Below are 23476 nucleotides of genomic sequence, written 5' to 3'. Positions count from 1 at the left end.
GTGTTGTATGTGTCAAACTGCTTTGCTTTATCTTGGCCAGGTCGTAATTGTAAATGAGAACTTGTTCTCAACTTGCCTACCTAGTTAAATAAAGGTGAAATCAATTAAAAAAATATCCCATACAAAACACGCAGACACAATTGTGGCGGATGTTTACATCATAAGTGTTCATATCTTTATTGATTGGAGGGTTTCTGTGGTAAGCCTTTACATGTAGGTGTTAACAGACAATTATGTGGCAGGCTTTTAGATTAAGTGGTAACTGAAAGGTTGCCTAACATGGAAGGACGAAGGAAAGGGGAAGGTTTGGGCAATTGAGGAAATTGAGATGAGAAAACTCTGAGGTAAAGGGGAGGAGAAAAGAGAGGGATGAAAAATAAAGTCTTATTCAGTCTGTCTGTCTCTCTGTCCTTCCAAACATATGTCTGTCTGACCTATCTGTCTGAAGGATTCATTGTAGGTAGTTATGTATATCTGTCTGTGGACATCTGTCAGTCCGTCTGTGCCCTGCAGTGATGTGTGTCTGTGATTCTGTGTCAGTGTCCGTCAGCCCAGAGGAGTCTTAGAGGGCGGCAGGGTTCCGGAAGTTGTGCCCTGCGAAGCGAGCCTGGTCCCCTAACTCCTCCTCAATCCTAAGAGAGGATAAAGACAAAAAGAGAAAGAGAAAGTGAACAAAAGAGAATAATTCAGAGAGGAACAGACAGACAGACAGTCATACAGCAACAACCACACTGTGAGTAGGGTACCAACCTCATGAGTTGATTGTATTTGGCCAGCCGCTCTGATCGACAGGGAGCTCCAGTCTTGATTTGTCCAGTGCAGAGGCCCACCACCAGATCAGCAATGAAGGTGTCCTCTGTCTCACCTGAGCGGTGGCTCACCATCACCCCCCAGCCATTCTCCTGAGCCAACTTACACCTGGAGGACAGACAGAGAGACATACACAGAGAGACAGACAGAGGGAGAGAGAGAGACAGCGACAGATACAGAGATGGAGAGAGGGAGAGATACACAAAGAGAGAGGGCGAGATACACAGAGAGGCAGACAGAGAGAGAGAGCGAGAGAGAGAGAGAGAGAGAGAGAGAGAGAGAGAGAGAGAGAGAGAGAGAGAGAGAGAGAGAGAGAGAGAGCCTGGTGGATGAGGCGAGTTCTCACCTATAGTGCACTACTTTTGTACAGGGCCCATATAGTACTATATCAGGAAAAGGGTGCCATTTTGGACACAGTCTAAAATGCGAATCAGCTCCACACTCCCCTCCCTGACTCACGCCTGGATGGCTTCGGTGACAGAGCCGATCTGGTTGACTTTGAGCAGCAGGCAGTTGCAGGCCCTCTCTTCCAGGGCGCGCTCTATCCTCTTGGGGTTGGTGACCGTCAGGTCGTCCCCCACCACCTGGATCCCCACAGAGGCTGTCATCTGGGACCAGGCCGGCCAGTCATCCTGGTCAAACGGATCCTCAATGGACACCACTGGAGGAGAGAGGGCCAGGAGGAATGTTAGTGAGTGTCTGTGTGTGCTGCAGCCATAATGGAGAATAAGGACAGGGGGAGAATGAGGGTAGGCTAAGGGTGACCTGGGGCCATGCCTCTAGACACTGATCTAAGGACAGTTTTGCATTTAAACCCCTAATGGTTAATGTTACAATTTCTGAGCAGTAGATATTCCTAGATCTGTCCCTAAAGGAAATATCTACCTAGAGTGAAGGAAATGACTCTACCATGTTAAGGAGTGTGTATATGTGTGTGCCTACTCTAGCATATTAAGGGGTGTGTGATGGGTGTTGGTTGATTAACTCAAGACCCACTCATGGCCCACCGTGGATGGGCTCATAGGTACAGAGTGTCAGTCTTAATGGGGATTTCAATTACTGCCTCTGACTGGACACGCTATACTATCTCCCATTACACTCCACACTCCTCAGAGAGACAGAGAGAGACTTTTGGTCTTTCTTTAATGAAACATTCTCATTTCATTAACCCCCCCCCCTTAAAATAAAACACCAAAATATATCCTGTACTGCATAAATGTACCATACTCACATTGCCCTGTACCCCACGATACAAAACATCACATCACAATAACCAAACTATAACCGTATATCCAAAACATCTTCCCCAGCTATACAGACAGCCCCCCAACACAACAACCTGAAACATCTCCACAGTTTTTATCATTCTATAGTACTCAAACTCATCCCTAAGGCGCGCAGAGACCATCCCATTAAACAATAGTAAAGGGTCTGTTATCCCCCCACCTTTGACCCTGTTCCTCCTTGTTAACCAAATAGCCAACTTTGCCTGAGCAAACAGAAAATTCAACAAAACACATTTGGCCTTTTCCTTATGGAATACCTGTATCCCATTATAAACACCCCAACAGTAAAAACCACCCCCAACCTCTCACACAGACATTCCAACAGAGACATTAATGGCATTAACCTGGCGCACACAGAAAACACATGAATCACAGTTTCTTTCATAACACAGAAAGGACACTCCTGCCCGACTCTCAGTTCAACCCGTGCCAACCAGCTGTTAGTGGCCAGGGCTCCATGTAGAACCCTCCACTGGAGGTCCCCTGACCTCTTTGGTACTGGGGGTTTGTAGAGCCCCCTCCATCTAAAACCCACCATACTCTCCGCCCCACATACCCCCTGCCACTGATGTGCCTTCACTCCTGTTAGGCTCCTAATGTTCCTCAACTTAATGCAGAGCTTGGAGAGGGCTTTACCTTCCACCCCTCAAACTCCCCCAGGCTCGGAGTGTTAAAATCTAACAAGTCCTCCAGACCCCCTTGCCAGTCTACAGTCTCTGCCGTCACCTGCAGTGGCGGAAACCTTGGTGGCCCCTCCCCCTTTGGTCGCTCAAACACCCGCCTTACCGGCTCAGACAGTGCCTCCTGGACCTCCTCCAGGAATCTGTCCAGCAGCCTAAGAGACATTATTCCTGTTTGTTGTGCCAGGACTTCCAGGGTTTTCTACCCCTCCTCTCCCAGCAGTCTCAGGTCACCCAGCCTTTGTAAACCCGCTGCCATCAGTTGCCTCTGCAGGGTGGCCCACTGAACCGATCTCAAAGGGATGGCTGGGTTGTTGAAGATGGGCTCCTCCCACACCCACAGCCCAGGCTCCACACCCCCTTCTCGTGTGGGCCTTAGCAGCTGCCAGGCTCATAGCCCTGCAGAGCAAAAATCTGTTGAGGACAGCCAGTTTATGCCACAGGGAAGATGCCACCAGGTTGTTGATTATCAGCACCATCCGTCTATATGACACTAGGGACAGGAGCCACCTCCACCTGGCCAGTCTTGACACCACTGCCTGTGACAGCCCCTCCCAGTTCTTCCTGACCCATTTCTCCGAGCCCAGGTACACCCCCAACACTTTAAGCCCTTCACAACCCCACTGCAAACCCCCTGGAAGCAGAGGAGGGGCCCTATCCCCCCATTCCCCACATAACAGAGCTTTGCTCTTGCCCCAGTTTACCTTAGCTGAAGAAGCTCCCTCGTACACCTTCAGACTGGTCTCTAGTGCCTGCACATCCTGACCATCCCTGACCTTCACAGAAACGTCATCTGCATACGCTGACACTGCTATGCCTTTCACCACACCCATGTCTGTCCAGCACACTCCTTGCAGTCTCCTGCGTAGCAGGCCTAAAAAAGGCTCAATGGCTAGTGTATATAACTGCCCCGATAGAGGGCATCTTTGTCTAATTCCTCGTCTCACTCAGACTGTTCTACTGAGCCCCCCTCCCACCTTGACCATACATGATGCCCCAGCATACATCACCTTCACACAGGCCAAAAACCTTTCCCCAAACCCAAACATCACATTAAACAGGTACTCATGGTCCACTCTATCAAAAGCCTTCTCTTGATCTAAAGAGACCAGTCCAAAGTTCACATTAGAACATTAAAAGTCCAACATGTCCCTGATTAAGAACAAGTTGTCCATGATTGAGCGTCCCGGTACACAATATGTTTGGTTCTTATGTACTATCGAGTCCAAATGGGACTTCAGTCTGTTAGAGAGGTCCTTGGCAAATATCTTGAAGTCGGCACAGAGCAATGCCACAGGCCTCCAGTTCTTAAGTTCACACAAGTCCCCTTTTTGGGCAGGAGAGTCAGAGCCGCCAGACGGCAGCTCATCGGCAACTCTCCTACCCCGACGCATTCACGCAACACGCAAAAGATGTCCAGTCCAATTATTCCACAGAATTTTTTTATAAAACTCCACTGGGAGTCCATCGACCCCCGGTGCACGACCGGGGGACATCTGGGTTAAGGCCTCTGCCAGTTCATGGGACAACAGAGGAATGTCCATTTCATCCCTCTGTGCCAGAGAGAGCTTAGGGAGTCCTGCGAACAAGACCTGAGCACACATAGGATCACACACTTCTGCCCTATACAAATCAGTATAAAACTCCACATTTCGCTCCCGCATCTCCCCCACCACAGAGGTCACCTGCCCATCAGACAGCCGTAGACAATGCATACCCTTGGCTTCACTGCTCTGTCTTTCCATACCAAAGAAGGAGGAGCTGGGAGCATCCATCTCCTTGAGCATGGAGAACCTAGCTCTTACAAGTGCTCCCTTTGCTTTAACCTGGAAAAAACTACCCAGGTCCCTACGTAATTCAGCTAAATTAGCCTGGAGGCCTACATTGCCTTGCCCCACCATCTCTACCTCCATCTCACTAATACTACGCTCGAGTTCCCCAGTACTCTCCTAGCCTTTGAGGATGAGAGAGCTGTGTACTGTTGACAGAAAAGCCAAATTTGGACTTTCCCCACATCCCACCATTGACTCAGAGACTCATATTCCTCTCTTTGCTGCCTCCACCTTTCCCAAAAAAATCTGGAAACCTGAGCAAAAAGTGGCATCTTGTAAGAGCTTTACATTAAACTTCCAATAGGGTACCTGCCGAGGCCCTGGTGAAATAGACAGCCGAGCCATGGTTATGTGGTGATCCGAAAACCCCACTGGGAGAATGGTAGCGCCCAACAGCCTATTGCTCGGATTCCTAGACATGTAAAACCGATCCAGTCGTGCTGCACTCACCCTAGCCCCAAAAACCTTCACCCATGTATACTGCCTTGTGTTGGGATGTTTAGTTCTCCAAACATCCACTAGGTCGAACTGATTAATGATGTCCCTTAACACTCCTACTGACACTGAATGAGGCTCTTCCCCATTTCTGTCTTTTGTAAGATCCATTGTACAGTTCCAGTCCCCTCCGACCACCAGTGTCTCCTCAGGCACTACCTGTGAGAGTTCCTGTCTAAGATACCCAAATAGCACCCCTCTCTCTCCCTGTGTTAGGCACATAAACATTTATGAAGACAAAACCCATGTTGTTAATTTCTGCCTTTTACAACAAGCAGCCTCCCCCTACACACCTCATTTGAGGAGCACATTTTTACAGACAGACCCGGTGCAAAAAGGACTGCCACCCCTGCACTAAGATTTGTCCCATGGCTCAACACACTTGCCCCTTCCACCAGAGCCCACAATCAACTTCATTCACCACATCACTATGCATCTCCTGCATAAACAACACCTGTACTGTTTTTTTGTTTTACATATTCACCCAACACACTCCTCTTTCCTGCATTTCTGGTGCCATTTATATTAAGCGAGCCTATCCAAAGAGTCTCCATAAGAAATGGGAGAAAAGCCAGCAAAAAGAAAGAGACCAACAGCAAAGCTCAAAAAGCCCCAGTGCCAGAAAAAAACGATACATCTAAACAGTGTCTGAAGGTAAACCCTGACGCACTGTTGTGACCCACTTCCTCAACCTAAACTGTTTCCTGTGTGAGAGGACACCATGCCCCTCATTTTTCATAGCATGTTGTACTGATCTTACAAACTTTCCGGACCCATTGAAGTGGATTCTGAAAAAACGTCTACCTCAGACTCACTTTCCTCCATCTCCCATCCTGACCACCTGCCCTTCCTCTCTGGTCAGGATCTCCCCACAGCACCAGGCAAAGGTTCCTTGGTGCCTTAGACCCTCCCACCTCCTTTCTTCTCCCCCTTTTTCCTTTTCCGCTTGACACCCTCCTCCTCCCACTCTAGTCTCTTACACTTCCCCACTATACTTTCCTCATCCACTAGCATAACCTGACTAGACCCAGCCTCATCTACACCACCCTCCATAGTATGACTAGGCCCAGCCTCATCTACCCCACTATCTCTAGCCTGACTAGGCCCAGCCTCATCTACACCACCCTCCATAGTATGACTAGGCCCAGCCTCTGCTGTCTGTGTCTCATTGCCCCCTGCACGTTGATCTCTGCCTGACAACCTGCCGACAGTACACGAAAACCGCTAGCAAACTTACCAACTCAGCTCTTTCCTGATTTGATCATCCGTAATAAACGGAGGCAAATTTGCAACTACCACCCTTGTCAAAGGGGTAGAGAGAGGTGAAACTGGCACCAACACATCCCTTACAAATATTCCACTAGCAATTAGCCTACCAACCAAATTTGCTCTTTTCATGAACACAACCACAGCTTTGTTCATTCTGGAAGCAGAATGTATAAATTTAGCTCCTACCTGTTCACCGACTGCAAACAGATCCCCCTCCACTTTATCTCCATTCTCAGGAACACACCTGAATCCATACCGTATCGACAGCGTCTCCTCTGCGCTAGGCTGAGAAGCCATCGCGCACACCACACCTTCCAAACCCCAGGAAACTTACTCTGTCCTCTTCCACCCTAACTTTGAAAAACCTGTGGATACCGCTAAAACAAATATTGCATTAACCCTTCACCATAGAAAATACAAATTGAAAGAAAAGACCAAGGACAGAATCAAGAAAATAAGTTAGGACAGAGCCCTCCACACCAAACACTCAAACTCCCAAAAACTCCCAGCATGCACTGCAAGAGAGAGAGAGAGAGAGAGAGAGGAGAGAGAGAGAGAGAGAGAGAGAGAGAGAGAGAGGAGAGAGGAGAGAGAGAGAGAGAGAGAGAGAGAGCTTGGACGGCCTCCCCTCATTTCCTGACACCAGTTAAGGAGGTTTTAATTATGCGCTACAGTGCACATTTGGCAAGGTGGGAGCTGCACTGATGTAGCCCTGCCTCCCATTACTGGTGCTTATCCATGTCTCTATGGCTGTGTGTGTGTGTGTGTGTGTGTGGTGTTGTGTGTGTGTGTGTGTGTGTGTGTGTGTGTGTGTGTGTGTGTGTGTGTGTGTGTGTGTGTGTGTGTGTGTGTGTGTGTGTGTGTGTGAGAGAGGAGGAGAGAGAGAGAGGGTTATCTTCGGGAGGGGAGTAGCCTAATCAATCATATCATGGAACAGTTAACCATGTTAGGGTGACAGGTATACACACACACACACACACACACACACACACCACACACACACACACACACACACACACACACACACACACACACACACACACACACACACACACACACACACACACCTGGGTAGTCATTGATGAAGCCCTGGTACATGTCGCAGAGCTCTTGGGCGCTGATGTGGCGGTCTGCGTTGGGTGGAGACTTGAAGTCCAGGTCGTACTTGCCCTCTTTGTAGAACTCTGAGGCTGCCACGTCCATCCCGATCACCACCTTGTCTGTGAAACCTGCCTTCTCAATGGCTGTCTTGATCAGCTCCAGGGCTGCACAGGACAGAGGGACAGGACAGAGGGACAGGGAAAGGGAGTGACAAGAAAGGTGAGCAGGGAGAGGGGGTTGTTATAAAACAGTGAGTGATAAATCCAATGCGGGTATTGTGCTTGTCTTGCTTTGTCTCTGAAAGACAATGTGCTGTGTTTATTTATGAACCCAGTTCAAAAACAACCACGGGCTCCCACCCCTTCTGTATTTGCAGCAATATTCGGGAATCTTGCCTACAGTGCATTCAGAAAGTATTCATACCCCTTGACTTATTCCTCATTTTGTTATATTACAGCCTGAATTCAAAATGGATAAAATAGATTTTTGTTCACATTCATCGGCACACAATACCCCCAGAACGACAAAGTGAAAACATGTTTTTAAACATTTTTGCAAATGTATTGAGTCAATACATGTTAGAATCACCTTTCGCAGCAATTACAGCTGTGAGTCTTTCTGGGTAAGTCTCTAAGACCTTTGCACACCTGGATTGTACAATATTTGCACTTTATTCTTTTTAAGCTATTCAAGCTCCATCAGGTTGGTTGTTGATCATTGCTAGACAGCCATTTTCAAGTCTTGCCATAGATTTTCAAGCCGATTAAGTCAAAACTGTAACTTCAATGTTGTCTTGGTAAGCAACTCCAGTGTATATTTGGCCTTGTGTTTTAGGTTATTGTCCTGCTGGAAGGTACATTTGTCTCCCAGTGTCTGGTGGAAAAGCAGACTGAACCAGGTTTCCTCGAGGATTTTGCCTGTGCTTAGCTCTATTTCGTTTATTTTTTATATAATTAACTCCCTAGTCCTTGCCAACGACAATCATACCCATAACATGATGCAGCCACCACCATGCTTGAAAATATGAAGAGTGATACTCAGTGATGTGTTGTGTTGGATTTGCCCCAAACATAATGCTTTGTATTCAAGTTAATTTCTTTGCCACATTTTTTGCAGTTTTACTTTAGTGCCTTATTGCAGACAGATTGAGTCCATGCAACTTATTATGTGACTTGTTAAGCAAATGTTTACTCCTGAACTAATTTAGGCTTGCCATAACAAAGGGGTTGAATACTTGTTGACTCAAGACATGTTAACATTTCTAAAAACTTTGACATTATGGGGTATTGTGTGTAGGCCAGGCTGTAACACAATAAAATGTGGAAAAAGTCAAGGGGTGTGAATACTTTCTGAAGGCAATATAAACCCATTGGAAGGCTGTTTCCTTCACATCTGTAAACCCAGAAAGCTGAGGGTCTACAGAAGTTGTTTTCAGACTATGCAGTAGTGTCTTTGATATGTCTTTCCTCCTGTCTCTCACCTTCAGTGTTCTCAAGTATGTTTGGGGCGAACCCCCCCTCGTCCCCCACGTTGGTGGCGTCCTGGCCATACTTCTCCTTGATCACTTCCCTTAGCGTCTGGTACAGCTCCGCCCCCACACGCACAGCGTCCCTGAAAGACTCCGCCCCTACAGGAAGTACCATGAACTCCTGCATGGCCAGCTTGTTGCCCGCATGAGAGCCCCCGTTGATAACGTTAAAGGCCTGAGGGAGAGGGGGACCAGGGGAGGAGAGGAGAGGGAGACATACATCAGTATTTGTCAATTTACAGTATTTATTCATTCATTTATCCAGTTGTTCCTTCATTCCTTTATCCAGTACTTCCTTCATTCCTTTATCCAGTTGTTCCTTCATTCCTTTATCCAGTTGTTCCTTCATTCCTTTATCCAGTTGTTCCTTCATTCCTTCATCCAGTTGTTCCTTCATTCCTTTATCCAGTTGTTCCTTCATTCCTTTATCCAGTTGTTCCTTCATTCCTTCATCCAGTTGTTCCTTCATTCCTTCATCCAGTTGTTCCTTCATTCCTTTATCCAGTTGTTCCTTCATTCCTTTATCCAGTTGTTCCTTCATTCCTTTATCCAGTTGTTCCTTCATTCCTTCATCCAGTTGTTCCTTCATTCCTTTATCCAGTTGTTCCTTCATTCCTTTATCCAGTAGTTCCTTCATTCCTTTATCCAGTAGTTCCTTCATTCCTTTATCCAGTTGTTCCTTCATTCCTTTATCCAGTTGTTCCTTCATTCCTTCATCCAGTTGTTCCTTCATTCCTTTATCCAGTTGTTCCTTCATTCCTTCATCCAGTTGTTCCTTCATTCCTTCATCCAGTTGTTCCTTCATTCCTTTATCCAGTTGTTCCTTCATTCCTTCATCCAGTTGTTCCTTCATTCCTTTATTAATTAATTCATTCAATGACAGCGATAACTGTCTGAAGCCTTCATCTTATCTTTTGTACAGAGTAGGTTATGGTTTTTGGTCAAATGTATTCTATGACAGTCAACTGAATACAGGTGAAAATGTAACGGTAATGAACTCACAGGAACTGGAAGCACTAGCTCTGTGTTTCCTGCCAGGTCTGCAATGTGACGGTACAGGGGGAAACCTTTCTCTGCGGCACCAGCTTTGCATATGGCCAAGGACACACCCAGAATAGCATTGGCCCCGAACTGAGCTGAAGGGAGCAGAACGAATAGGTATGAATTAAGGGAAAGATCAAATTGAAAAAGCACTGGTTAGAATAAAACGTTCACACGCCAGCTCTTGAGACCAGGACTGGTCCAAGCTGGTGTCTCATATGTGATTCATACAGGTTGTTACTTACACTTGTTCTCAGTGCCGTCCATCTCTATCATCATCTTGTCCAGTTTCTCCTGTTCCACCACACTGACCCCCTGCAACACAACACATCTTAGAGAGCTGATGAGACGTCTTTCTCTCTTTCTCTCAGTTACACATACGCCCAAACAAACACACTGCAACACAGGACACAACCCACACACACACACGCTCACGACCGTACTCACCGACTGGATGAGGGCAGGACCGATGGTGTCATTGATGTGACCAACAGCCTTGAGCACACCTAGGAGAAGGAGGGATGTAGCGAAGGATGAGAAGAAACAGGATGAAGAAGAGGTGGTGGAGGAGGAGGACGATACAGAGACAGGACATAAGAATGAAGAAAAGGACACAGAAAAGTAGTTCATTCTGCACCTCACTCAGTGTAGTCGTCTTCATTTTCCTCATCACAGTGATACCATAAGTTAATATGGCTTACTGCTCATGCCTCCCCTAGTACCCATCCATCTCCTAGCACATTTCTCTACCCCCCCCCCCCCCCCCCCCCCCCCCCTCCCCACTCACAGACACACACTCACAAACGATCACACACACACACACACACACACACACACACACACACACACACACACACACACACCTTCCTCAGCCCTCACCTTTGCCCTTGTAGCGGCTCTTGTCTCCGTCTCTCAGCTCCAGGGCTTCATAGATGCCAGTAGACGCTCCGCTAGGCACAGCTGCCCTGAAGACACCTGGAAGGAGGAGGGAGAGATTTGAGGGAATGGAGTGGTGAAGGATAGAGGAGAAAGGAAAATACCCATTAACCAGTTGACAATGGAATATCTCAAATAATTACACCATGTAGTGATGATGAAAAATACCAGTCTCTCACCTTTGTCAGTGTGCAGGTCCACTTCCACTGTGGGGTTCCCCCTGGAGTCCAGGATCTCCCTGGCAACAATGATCACTATCGACATCCTGTGGGGAACACACACACACACACATACACACACACATGCACAGTCAGAGGCAAATATAATACAGACACAATTAATTCTCACCTCTAACAGGCACGCACACAAATGTACACACACACGAACACACACACATATACACACACACAAAGCACCTTTCATCCTCTCTTCGAGCACATACAGTACACGCACAAACCCTCCTTCTAACACAGCCTTGTTCTAACACAGCCATGTTCTAACACAGCCTTCGTTCTAACACAGCCATGTTCTAGCACAGCCATGTTCTAACACAGCCTTCGTTCTAACACAGCCTTGTTCTAACACAGCCATGTTCTAACACAGCCTTGTTCTAACACAACCTTGTTCTAACACAGCCATGGTCTAACACAGCCTTGTTCTAACACAGCAATGGTCTAACACAGCCTTGTTCTAACACAGCCATGTTCTAACACAGCCTTGTTCTAACACAACCTTGTTCTAACACAGCCATGTTCTAACACAGCCTTCGTTCTAACACAGCCTTGTTCTAACACAGCCATGTTCTAACACAGCCTTGTTCTAACACAACCTTGTTCTAACACAGCCATGTTCTAACACAGCCTTCGTTCTAACACAGCCTTGTTCTAACACAGCCTTGTTCTAACACAGCCATGTTCTAACACAGCCTTGTTCTAACACAGCCATGTTCTAACACAGCCTTCGTTCTAACACAGCCATGTTCTAACACAGCCATGGTCTAACACAGCCTTGTTCTAACACAACCATGTTCTAACACAGCCATGTTCTAACACAGCCTTCGTTCTAACACAGCCTTGTTCTAACACAGCCATGTTCTAACACAGCCTTCGTTCTAACACAGCCTTGTTCTAACACAGCCATGTTCTAACACAGCCATGTTCTAACACAGCCTTGTTCTAACACAGCCATGTTCTAACACAGCCATGTTCTAACACAGCCATGTTCTAACACAGCCTTCGTTCTAACACAGCCGTGTTCTAACACAGCCGTGTTCTAACACAGCCATGTTCTAACACAGCCGTGTTCTAACACAGCCGTGTTCTAACACAGCCGTGTTCTAACACAGCCATGTTCTAACACAGCCATGTTCTAACACAGCCTTCGTTCTAACACAGCCGTGTTCTAACACAGCCGTGTTCTAACACAGCCGTGTTCTAACACAGCCTTGTTCTAGCACAGCCTTGTTCTAACACAGCCATGTTCTAACACAGCCTTGTTCTAACACAGCCTTCGTTCTAACACAGCCATGTTCTAGCACAGCCTTGTTCTAGCACAGCCTTGTTCTAACACAGCCATGTTCTAACACAGCCTTGTTCTAACACAGCCATGTTCTAACACAGCCATGTTCTAACACAGCCATGTGCTAACACAGCCTTGTTCTAACACAGCCATGTTCTAACACAGCCTTGTTCTAACACAGCCATGTTCTAACACAGCCATGTTCTAACACAGCCTTGTTCTAACACAGCCATGTTCTAACACAGCCGTGTTCTAACACAGCCATGTTCTAACTCAGCCATGTTCTAACTCAGCCATGTTCTAACACAACCTTGTTCTAACACAGCCATGTTCTAACACAGCCTTGTTCTAACACAGCCATGTTCTAACACAGCCGTGTTCTAACACAGCCTTGTTCTAACACAGCCATGTTCTAACACAGCCTTGTTCTAACACAGCCATGTTCTAACTCAGCCATGTTCTAACACAGCCATGTTCTAACACAGCCTTCGTTCTAACACAGCCATGTTCTAGCACAGCCTTGTTCTAGCACAGCCTTGTTCTAACACAGCCATGTTCTAACACAGCCTTGTTCTAACACAGCCATGTTCTAACACAGCCATGTTCTAACACAGCCATGTGCTAACACAGCCTTGTTCTAACACAGCCATGTTCTAACACAGCCTTGTTCTAACACAGCCATGTTCTAACACAGCCATGTTCTAACACAACCTTGTTCTAACACAGCAGAGGGATTTCTGCATTATCAAAACAAGCTTTAGAAGAAGGGGTGAAAGATGAGAGGAGCAAGGGAACGGTGGTAGAGATTCTAAAATGATTAAATCCCCCTTTGACCAGAAATGATGAATATTCTGAGATGGGGTGAGTGATATTCACAGAGTGAGAGATAAAAATGACCTCTTAAATGTCTTTGCCGGAGACATAAACAGAAAATATAGAGACTAACAGGCAGACTTCAACTCACTCTCTCTCTCTCACACACACACACACACACACACACACACACACACACACACACACACACACACACACACACACACACACACACACACACACACAGACACAGACACAGACACAGACACACACACACAGCAAACTGGCACACACTGACGCATAGTCAGGAAGTAAATGCTGTGAAGCAGATGCACTCTAAGCACAAACAGCCACACACACCACACAGCAATTGACAGGCCAACCATCAAACACATTCAACATCGAACCATGGACTAGTAGGACACACGTTCAATGCGCTGTCATTCCTTTAACACACACACCGTCAGTGAGTTTAGACACATAAGCTGATGCAATGGTACCTGTGCTGTGAGGTCAAGGACTAATCAGAAGATATGAGCCGGCGGAGGGATGAAATGGTGAGAGAAGAGAGCAGAGAGACAGAGGAGAGGAGACTAAGAAGGATGAGAGGAAGGAAGGAATAGATGTATATTGTTTTCCATTACCTGCAGTGTGTGTGAAGCCTGGTAGGGAAAGTGAGAGAATGTGAGCAAATGAGAGAGGAGAGCGAGAGAGGGGCACAGGGAGGAGGTAAAAAAGAGGAGGGGGTGAGAACGTGCGACAGACGGGGGAGGGGGAACGCGCAAGTTATTGGAAGATGCAGAGGAAAGGGGAGGGAGCGAGACTGGGTCAAGGAGACAGAAAGAGGAGAGGAGAGAAGGATTCAGCATAGCAGCAGTAGGCACCGAAGAAGAGGGGTTGTGTGTGTTTGGTTTTTGGTTTGAGCCCAGAGAAACGTCAGAAAATAGAATAGGAGAGAACACAACATGGAATGTACAAAATCCCCCACAACCCCCCTGTCCCATCCCATGATGACACAGTCAACACACTGCACCACAGCAACAGAGCTACAGCCCCAGGCACTGACGCTCAGTATATTGGCAAACACAACAATTACACATTCATTTATGCATACATTTGCTGGAACAATATTTCCGCAGATGTCATGAGTACTAGTCAGTAGTGATGTAAGCCCTGATAAGCTCACATACACAGAGAACAGGCAGAAACAGACAGCAGGTTTGGCAGGAGTGTATGCTGGGACATACTGTGGGATGCATGGACTTAGCTTGCTGTGTGTATCTGCGAGCTAGAACATACTGGAGGATGCATTCACTTAGTTAGCATTAGCATTAATCTTCTAAGACATACTGCTGGCTGCAGAAATCTGTTAGTATGGCTATCAGCTTTGTATAGATACAGTATGTGGATTGGCCTTGTATAGACTGTTGTGACCAAACTGTAGGTTGTATTTGGCTTAGCCTTAGCATGCACAGTATAGGAGGGGAGACATTGAACTCCCTGTAGTCCAGGTTAGATGGCCATATGGAATAGATACAGTGCCTTTCAAAAGTAGTCATCCCCCTTGGATTCCTTCACATTTTATTGTGCTACCAAGTGGTATTAAACTGGATTTAATTGTACTTTTTTTTGTCAACAATCTACACAAAATACTCTGTAATGTCAAAGTGGAAGAATAAAAAAAAATTAAAATTGAAGATTGTTAGAAATTCAATAATATAGTTGTTGCATAAGTATTCAGCTCCCTGAGTCAAGACATGTTAGAAACACATTTGGCAGTGATTACATAGCCTTCTTGGATAAGTCTCTAAGGGCTTTTCACACCTGGATTGTGCAATATTGAATTTCATAATTCTTCAAGCTCTGTCAAGATGTTGGGGGTCATGGCTAGACAGCAATTTTCTTGCCATACATTTTCAAGCAGATTTAAGTCAAAACTGTGACTTGGCCACTCAGAAACATTCATTGTCTTATTGGTAAGCAACTCCAGTGTAGATTTGGCCTTGTGTTATAGGTTATTGTCCTGCTGAAAGGTGAATTCCTCTCCCAGTGTCTGTTGTAAAGCAGACTGAACCAGGTTTTCCTTTTGCCTGTGATTAGCTCCATCCTGTTTCTTTTTATCCTGAAAAACTCCCCAGTATGCTCAATGTCAAGCATACCCATACCTTGATGCAGCCACCACCATGCATGAAAATAAGGAGGCAGTTACTCAGTGAAGTGTTATGTTGGATTTGTCCGAAACATAAGACTTTGCATTTAGGCCAAAAAGTGTATTACTTTAGTGCCTTGTTGCATACAAGATGGATGTTTTGGAATATTTTTATTCTGTATATTTGTATTCTTCTTTTCACTTAAAGTCATTATTGTGGAGTCACTACAATGTTGTTGATCCATCCTCAGTTTTCTCCCGTCACATCCATTGAACTCTGTAACTGCTTTAAAATCAACAATGGCCTCATGGTTAGATCAGTGAGTTTAATTCCTCTCCTGCACCTCAGTTCAGAAGGATGTCTATCTTGTCTGGATGGTTTAATACATAATCCACAGCATAATTATTAACTTGACCATGCTTAAAGAGATATTCAATGTCTGATTTGTTATTGTTATCCATCAACCAATCACTACCCTTCATTGAGGCTTTCAAAAAGATCCCTGTTCTTTGTAGTTGAATCTGTGCTTGTAATTCAATATTTGATTGAGGGACCTTACAGATATTGTATGCACGGGGAACAGAAGGGTTAGTCATTAAAAAATCATGTCAACCAATAGTATTTCACACAGAGTGAGTCCATGTAACTTATGTGATTCATTAAGCAACATTTTACTCCTGAACTAATTTAGGCTTGCCTAAACAAATAGGCTGAATACTTACGCAACGGACATATTTTAGGTATCACATTTTTATTAATCTTTAAATAAAAAAAAAATGCATTTTTCTTCCACTTTGACATTACAGAGTATTTTGAGTAGATTGACAAAAAAAAGACAATTAAATCAATCAATTCTAATTCCACTTTGTAACAATAAAATGTGAAGCAATCCAAAAGCTCTGAATAATTTTGCAAGGCACTGTATGTGAATGAAGGCCAGGGCCAGCTAACTAGTGATGGGTAGCATTTAACAGAATACAGAGATGAAAGATAGAGAACGAACAATAAATCACACAAGGCAGCTATAAAATACAGAGGGAACCTCAGCGATGAAGGTTGACAATTATGGAAGAGAGGTGGGAGAGATATCCAGAGAGAATGTGCCACGGGAATGGGCAGAGGGCAGGGAGGATTTTGATTGGCTTCTTCTCTGGTGTGTTCCAGCTGGATGTCATATGACCATCTGCAGCGATTCTGACACTAGATAGTGAGAGCACGAGTTTACACACACGAGAGAGTGAGTGTGTAGGGATGTTAATGTGTTTATTTGTGAGGGAGTATGTATGAAGGGATGGACTGTGCCATAGGACACACTATTTACTGTAGCATGTATAATATCAAAGTGTTGGGATGGAAAGGCATGATGAATATTAAACAGATTCAACAGCAAAACAAAAATACAACTAAGTAACATTTTCACATGCACCAGGGTTGGGATCAATTCCACTTCAATTGTGCCAATTCAGGAAGTAAACTGAAATTCCAATTCTCATGGCTTTTCAACAACAAAAATGTGTATTGGAATGTCAGTTTACTTCCCTACATGGAAATGGGATGTCAGAGAAGTGACTGTATAAAGACAGAAAAACACCAGCAAACTCCATTTCTCCTGTACCACCTTTAGTAATGGCAGTCCTCGTCGGGTCAAAACCTGTTCTAAAAACCCATCCACTCACTATTCCATAACAAACCACAACACAGTGTGCAATTATCTAACAATATTTAATGTTTGTTTTCATTAATTTGTTTAATTAGTCAACAGTATACAATTCAATTCACAGACACACTAGTGTCTACACAAACATATATGGACTGTACAGCACGTGTAGTATGTAGTGTGGCAATTTATATATATTTATATAGTGAGGTGGGCAATTAACGCATGTAAAGTTGGAGGGTGGCTCTATTTACAACTTGAGTGTGTGTAATCATGTGTGTACATGTGTGTCCGCACGTGTGTATGTGAACGGTAACAGCAGAGAGGTTGAACCATAATTGCGGGTATTGAGTGTCTTGGGTTCTGATATGTGTGTGTGTGTGTGTGTTAAATGTATAGTTTATATATAGACAGTCCCATCATATCAAACATCTTCACGGTCAGTCGTGACCCTCTTCTCCCTTCTTCGTTCACAGCATCAGGCAGATCCCCTCGGTATCCTCTCCTCCATCCTTCTGCTCACCTTTCACCCTTGACCCCTGGCAGGAGAGAACATGACATCCTCAGTGGGTGATGTGGATCTCGACTGTCATAGTAGCTTCTTGTCTCCTCTCCTACACTGATCTGAAAACACTGGCTATGTCAAAAGCAATATGGAGGATTCTTACTGGGACTGAGTTTTTGCATGTCCACTTGTTTAATGTCAGAGCAGATGGAGGAGTGGTGTAGCGTAAACCACTGTAGACTATTGAGATACACCCATTGACCCCAGACAGGCTAACAACTGGGACAGGCCCAGTTCCAGACTGATCTCTGTTCCCTTTACCTTATTGACTCACCTAGTGGATTTGAAAGGACTGGATCGGGATTGGCGTAAGCAAAGACCCTATATCAGGGTTGATGCCTATCCACTACTTTCAGATCAACAAAGGGTACAGGAATTGATTTGGAACTGTGTCGTGCTGTCCACAGTACACACACTTTTACAAATACACAGACATACACAGGTCATGCTCCTCCTACCTCTCACCAGTCGTAGCGGGGGCGAGTTGCGGGTGGGAGGTGTCTGGGAGACTCATGGCGAGGGGCGGGCGGAGACGAGGAGCTGGGTGGGGCGGCGAGGGCCAGCTGTTGGCCCCCTGCCCTCCTGTCCCGGCCGTAGTCTATCCCCCGTGCGTTTGGGGGAGGGTACCTTCCGGCTGTGCTCCTCCACTCCTCATCGAAGGCAGCAGCCTCACCTGAGAGAGGGACAAGGGGGGGGGGGGGGGGGGGGGGGGGGTCAGAAACCTGGCCAGACGTAACTCTAACCAGGCAAGTCTAGCAATGGAAACAAACAGTTGCAAATACAGCCATTAAGCATCCATGTGCTTTTTTTACCCAAGGCAAATGGTTTATTATTACTTGGGGGTTAGAAACGTGGGTATGGTCATACTGATTCTGGAGAACCGTAGTGAGTATGTAGCTCCGTGACTTACTCTCCTCCAGGTTGATGTAGTCCTGCCGTTCTTCACGGTCGCCCGTGTGGCGGTTTCGGGAGCGTTCCATCACATGACCGCGGTCCCAGATGTGGTGGCCAATGGCCAGGCGCTCCAAGCCGCTCTCGCTGTCACGCATCGATTGGCGCGTCTCACGAATCTGAGGGGAGGAGGTAGTGTTCAGCAGGGAGCTGGTAGTAGAAGCCAGTAGCTCTGGAGGACTGGCGTTGTAAACCCCTACTGAAAAATGTACATGCAATCACAGCAGTAAATATAATTTGGCCTGCTCTCTTACCCCTCCAGGTGCAGTCCTCAGTTCGCTGGTCTGCTGGTAGACTTTAGGGGCTCCCATGTCTGAGGAGGAGTAGGAGATGACTGTGGAGGAAGAGAACGTCTGACAGTTTGGCGAACCCGACATTCTGTCCTAAAGGGAAAGAAGATAACACATCTTGTCTAGCTGGATTATGTTTAAGTTTCAATCACTGAACTCATGTTGGGTCTTTGCTTAAGACAGAGTTGTTGCTGGGTCACAAAACGTTAACTCTAAAATGTGTTTTTTTCTGGACGCAGAGAATCTCCATTGAGGGTGTTTTTTAGCTCAGGAACATGTTTGATCTGGATTTGGGAAAAGCAGGCGAGGGAACACCAGGAATATCTCTGGAAATACTCACCATGTTCTCCATCATTCCTCCCATCATCCCAAACATGTCCATGAAGCCTCCCCCCTGGGGAAGGAACACATGAGGAAGTCAGTTATCTGATTCTGGAATTGAGAATGAGTTTTGAACGTATTGGAACAGGGCCTTGGGTGCTTTTCTGTGCTCTAAGAGGCAGAGATAACATCTTAACACACAGGGACAAGGACTCACCATTCCCATCATTCCAAACGGCTGCAGGGCTCCAGCCTGAAAAGCAGGAGGTTATTTAACAGCAGACAACAAATATGCAGTAACAATGCAGTGTGGCATGAAGTACTATAAAATTACAGTCTACACTAAATATAATCAAAGGGGAAATAGCTATTGTGTGTTGTGCTGTATACATACCAGGGTTGGGTCGATTCCATTTTAATTAGTCAATTCAAAAGTTATCCAATTCAAATTCCAATGTTTACTCATTGAAGAGAATTTGAATTGTAGTGTACTTCCTAAATTTGAAATGGAATTGAACCCAACATCACACACTTACTAGAGATACTCAGAGTAGTGACACTCTCTCTCTCATTCTTACACACACACACACCTGAAGGTGGGGTGCACGGGGAGGCTGAATCTGAGGGCTGAGGGGGAAAGGTTCGTAACCAAACGACCCAAACAGACTCCTCATCTGTTGCCTCTGGGCTGCAAATGGATCCCTGCAAAACAGAAACAATTTATCTCACTGAGGATACAGACCATGAAAAAAACCACACAGCAGTGAATAAGGAAAGGGATTGCTGACATTATGAAAACTCAGGTGAGAAATCCACCTGTTTCCAGGTGTACTCTTGACCATGGTTACACATCATGGAATGAGAATAAGAGGTAACCACATACTTATGTAAAAAAAAAAAAAAAAGAATAAGCTAGAGATAACTATATCACGGCTTGGATGGATCATGGTTAACTATGTGGTGTATGTAGTTATCTAATATATTCTGGCAGCCTACCTACACATGGTGGCAGGAGATTGGGCCTTTAAATCTCAGAACAAACGACAACGACTGGGTTTATTCATTCAAGTGGGTATAAAGGCAAAACATGCAGTTCGCTTGGATAAAAGGTAATACGATACTCACATCATGTAAGGGTTGTCATCCACATCATTTAAATATCGAAACATGGTGTTTTGGTTAGCTAATTATGCTAGCTGGGGCTAGCTAAAAACGTAGTTGGTTGGGGCCTCAGTACAAAAAATAATGTAAGAGGACAGTAAATGTACGACCTCTCATTCAGGTATTTCGACACTTCTAGCACAGCGTACCGACGGACAACAGTGAGAAATGTGCAGCAGTATTGTTAGCAAGCTAGCTATCCTTGCTAGCCACCTAGCATCCGTGTAAGGAAACTAGCCTGAAAACTAGCTTGCAAACCAACGTAGGCAATTAGCCCCTTAAAGCAGACTTATTTGCAGATAGAAAGTATTATATTGCTCACGCCTAAGTACAACGTAAAACATTGGCTAGGGTTTTCCTAGCAAGATAGCTAGCTAGCTATTTTTCCACTGTTGATTGCACATGAAAACGGAAGTCAAGCTGACAAAGGAAGCCAAAACGTCAGGAATCCAAAGGAAGAAAGATATTGATGTCTCCACAATTTTCCAACAACCTGACACCTACAAACGCCTATGTTTTGTGCAAAACATGCACCTATCCGTTATGAAGCCGTGGTGCTAAATGTCACCGAATAAAAAACAAATGACCCTGCAAAACGCCTGTAGCCCGCAAGCTAGAATTAAGCGAAATGTCAATAAAAAAAAAGGGGGGAGGCAACATCCGGAAATGACGCAGGCTCGTCGTCAATGAGGATAGAATGCAGAAGGGGCAACATGTCTTACCCTTGCTAATGTGTAATATCTGTCAACCAATATCACTTCTTTGGTATCTATTTACATAAAAAAAAAAAAAAAATGTATTGAATGACACTAAAAATAGCTGGTGACAGTGTCATTATGTCACTGGGTGACATAAGTTATATAGAGCTTAAAATCATAATCAACTATCTTTTTTCTATAGCTTTGTCTTTCTTGATATGACTGTAAAACAGAACATTTTAAAACAAGACTCAGAAACAACTTTAGGAATCAAAATATTGCCAGAAGTTACAGAAATGTGAGAACACTGCTCTCTACAGGCCTTGCTTTTGAGGATCAAACTGCTGTTGCATGCATGCATGCTCAAATGTTGTGCCAACGGTCAAATATGTTTTTGAAGTTAAGTTTTAATGTCACATGCACAAGTATAGTGAAATGCCTTCTTGCAGCTCCAAACCCAACAATGCAGTAATCAATATCAAAGTAGCACTAAAGATAACACAAGCTAGAACAAAAACACATGAGAAATAAAAATAAGAACACAAGGTAATAAGCTATATACAGGGTCAGTTCCAATATCATATTTACAATGTGCAGGGATACTGGAGTGATAGAGGTAGACACAGTCCATTCGGAAAGTATTCAGACCCCTTGACTTTTTCCACATTTTGTTACATTACAGCCTTATTCTAATATGGATAAAAAAAATCTGAATAATAAATCTTCACTAGTCTTCTAGTCCCTGCTGCTGAAAAACATCCCCACAGCATGATGCTGCCACCAGCATGCGTCACCGTAGGGATGGTGCCAGGTTTCCTCCAGACGTGAAGCTTGGCATTCAGGCCAAAGAGTTCAATCTTGGTTTCATCAGACCAGAGCATCTTGTTTCTCATGGTCTGAGAGTTCTTTTGTGTGCCTTTTGGCAAACTCCAAGCGGGCCGTCATGTGCCTTTTACAAAGGATTGGTTTCTTTCTAGCAATACAACCATAAAGGTTTTTGTGGAGTGCTGCAGAGATGGTTGTCCTTCTAGAAGGTTCTCCCATCCCCAAAGAGGAATTCTGGAGCTCTGTCAGAGTGACCATCGGGTTCTTGGTCACCTCCAAGACCAAGGCCCTTATCCCCCGATTGCTCTGTTTTGCCGGGCGGCCAGCTCTAAGAAGAGTCTTGGTGGTTCCAAACTTCTTCCATTTAAGAAAGATGGAGGCCACTGTGTTCTTGGGGATCTTCAATGCTGCAGAAATGTTTTGGTACCCTTCCCCAGATCTGAGCCTCGACACAATCCTGTCTTAGACCTCTACGGACAATTCCTTCAACCTCATGGCTTGGTCTGAGATGCACTGTCAACTGTGGGACCTTATATAGACAGGTGTGTGCCTTTACAATTCATATACAATCAACTGAATTTACTACAAGTTGTAGAAACATCTTAAAGATGATCAATGGAAATAGGATGCACCTGAGCTCAATTTTGAGTCTCATAGCAAAGGGTCTGAATACTTATGTAAATAAGGTAATTGTTTTTTTCATTTTTCATCAAAACCTATTTTCGTTTTTTTCATTATGGGGTATTGTGTGTAGATTGATGAGGAAGATGTTTTATTTATCCATTTTAGAATAAGGCTGTAACGTAACATAATGGGCAAAAAGTGAAGGGGTCTGAATACTTTCCGAATGCACTGTATATATTGGGGTAAGGTGAATAGGTATCAAGACTGTCTAAAGTCAGTATAAATGTGTGTGCATGTTGTGTGTGTGTTGGAGTGTCAGTTAGTGTGTAGAATACTGTGACTGTGCATAGAGACAGTGCAAAACAATTTTTTTAAATACAAGGTTCAACTCAGATAGTCCGTGCAGCCATTCTGTTAGCTATTTAGCAGTCTTATGGCTTGGAGATAGAAGCTGTTCAGGAGCCTGTTGGTGTCAGCCGTGATGCACTGGTACCACTTGCCGTGCGGAAGCAGAGAGAAAGGTCTATGGCTTACGTGGCTCGAGTCTAACGATTTCCCGGGCCTTCCTTTCACACCGGCTGATATAGAGGTCCTGTATAGCAAGGAGCTCGGACCCAGTGATGTACTGGGCTGTCCGCACCACCCTCTGTAGCACCATGCGATCGAGGGTGGTGCTGTTGCCATACCAAGCGGTGATGCAGCCAGTCAAGATGCTCTCAATGGTGCAGCTGTAGTACTTTTTTGAGGATTTTAGATGGTGTGCATTTCCACTGTACTCCTATCCTCACGTGGTTCAGTTTTCACTCCAGTCCATTCCACCCATTGGATTAAGTCACGTTTATGAAGTTGATTTATTTGTTGTTGATAATATGTGTACAAGTCACTGTCATACATACTACTGGCTAGATGCCGGCTACCACCCGGT

At 45.1% G+C, this 23476-nt stretch overlaps 2 protein-coding genes across 3 annotated transcripts; both read right to left on the bottom strand.

Moving 5' to 3' along the window:
* Positions 1–140: 140 nt before the first annotated feature.
* On the bottom strand, positions 141–14032 carry LOC106576545 (gamma-enolase). Its single transcript, XM_045700431.2, has 11 exons — positions 13954–14032; positions 11158–11243; positions 10922–11017; positions 10490–10548; positions 10288–10357; positions 10004–10137; positions 8954–9176; positions 7440–7637; positions 1270–1471; positions 751–918; positions 141–632 (listed from the first exon to the last, which is right to left on the bottom strand). The coding sequence occupies exons 2-11, from the start codon at positions 11240–11242 to the stop codon at positions 563–565; spliced, it is 1305 nt and encodes a 434-aa protein (XP_045556387.2). The 5' UTR covers position 11243; positions 13954–14032; the 3' UTR covers positions 141–562.
* A 3130-nt stretch (positions 14033–17162) lies between these two features.
* mlf2 (myeloid leukemia factor 2) lies at positions 17163–21062 on the bottom strand. Of its 2 annotated transcripts, none has more exons than XM_082958350.1 (8): positions 20369–21062; positions 19834–19945; positions 19461–19496; positions 19263–19316; positions 18887–19015; positions 18592–18751; positions 18147–18354; positions 17163–17655 (listed from the first exon to the last, which is right to left on the bottom strand). In XM_082958350.1, the coding sequence occupies exons 1-8, from the start codon at positions 20410–20412 to the stop codon at positions 17643–17645; spliced, it is 756 nt and encodes a 251-aa protein (XP_082814476.1). In that variant the 5' UTR covers positions 20413–21062; the 3' UTR covers positions 17163–17642.
* Between the last annotated feature and the right edge of the window lie 2414 nt (positions 21063–23476).

The sequence above is a fragment of the Salmo salar genome, chromosome 02 (genome assembly GCF_965601325.2).
Source record: "Salmo salar chromosome 02, fSalSal1, whole genome shotgun sequence".
Lineage (NCBI taxonomy): Eukaryota > Metazoa > Chordata > Actinopteri > Salmoniformes > Salmonidae > Salmo > Salmo salar.
Note: the sequence above shows the minus strand (reverse complement) of the source record. Positions and strands in the feature narration are given on the sequence as shown.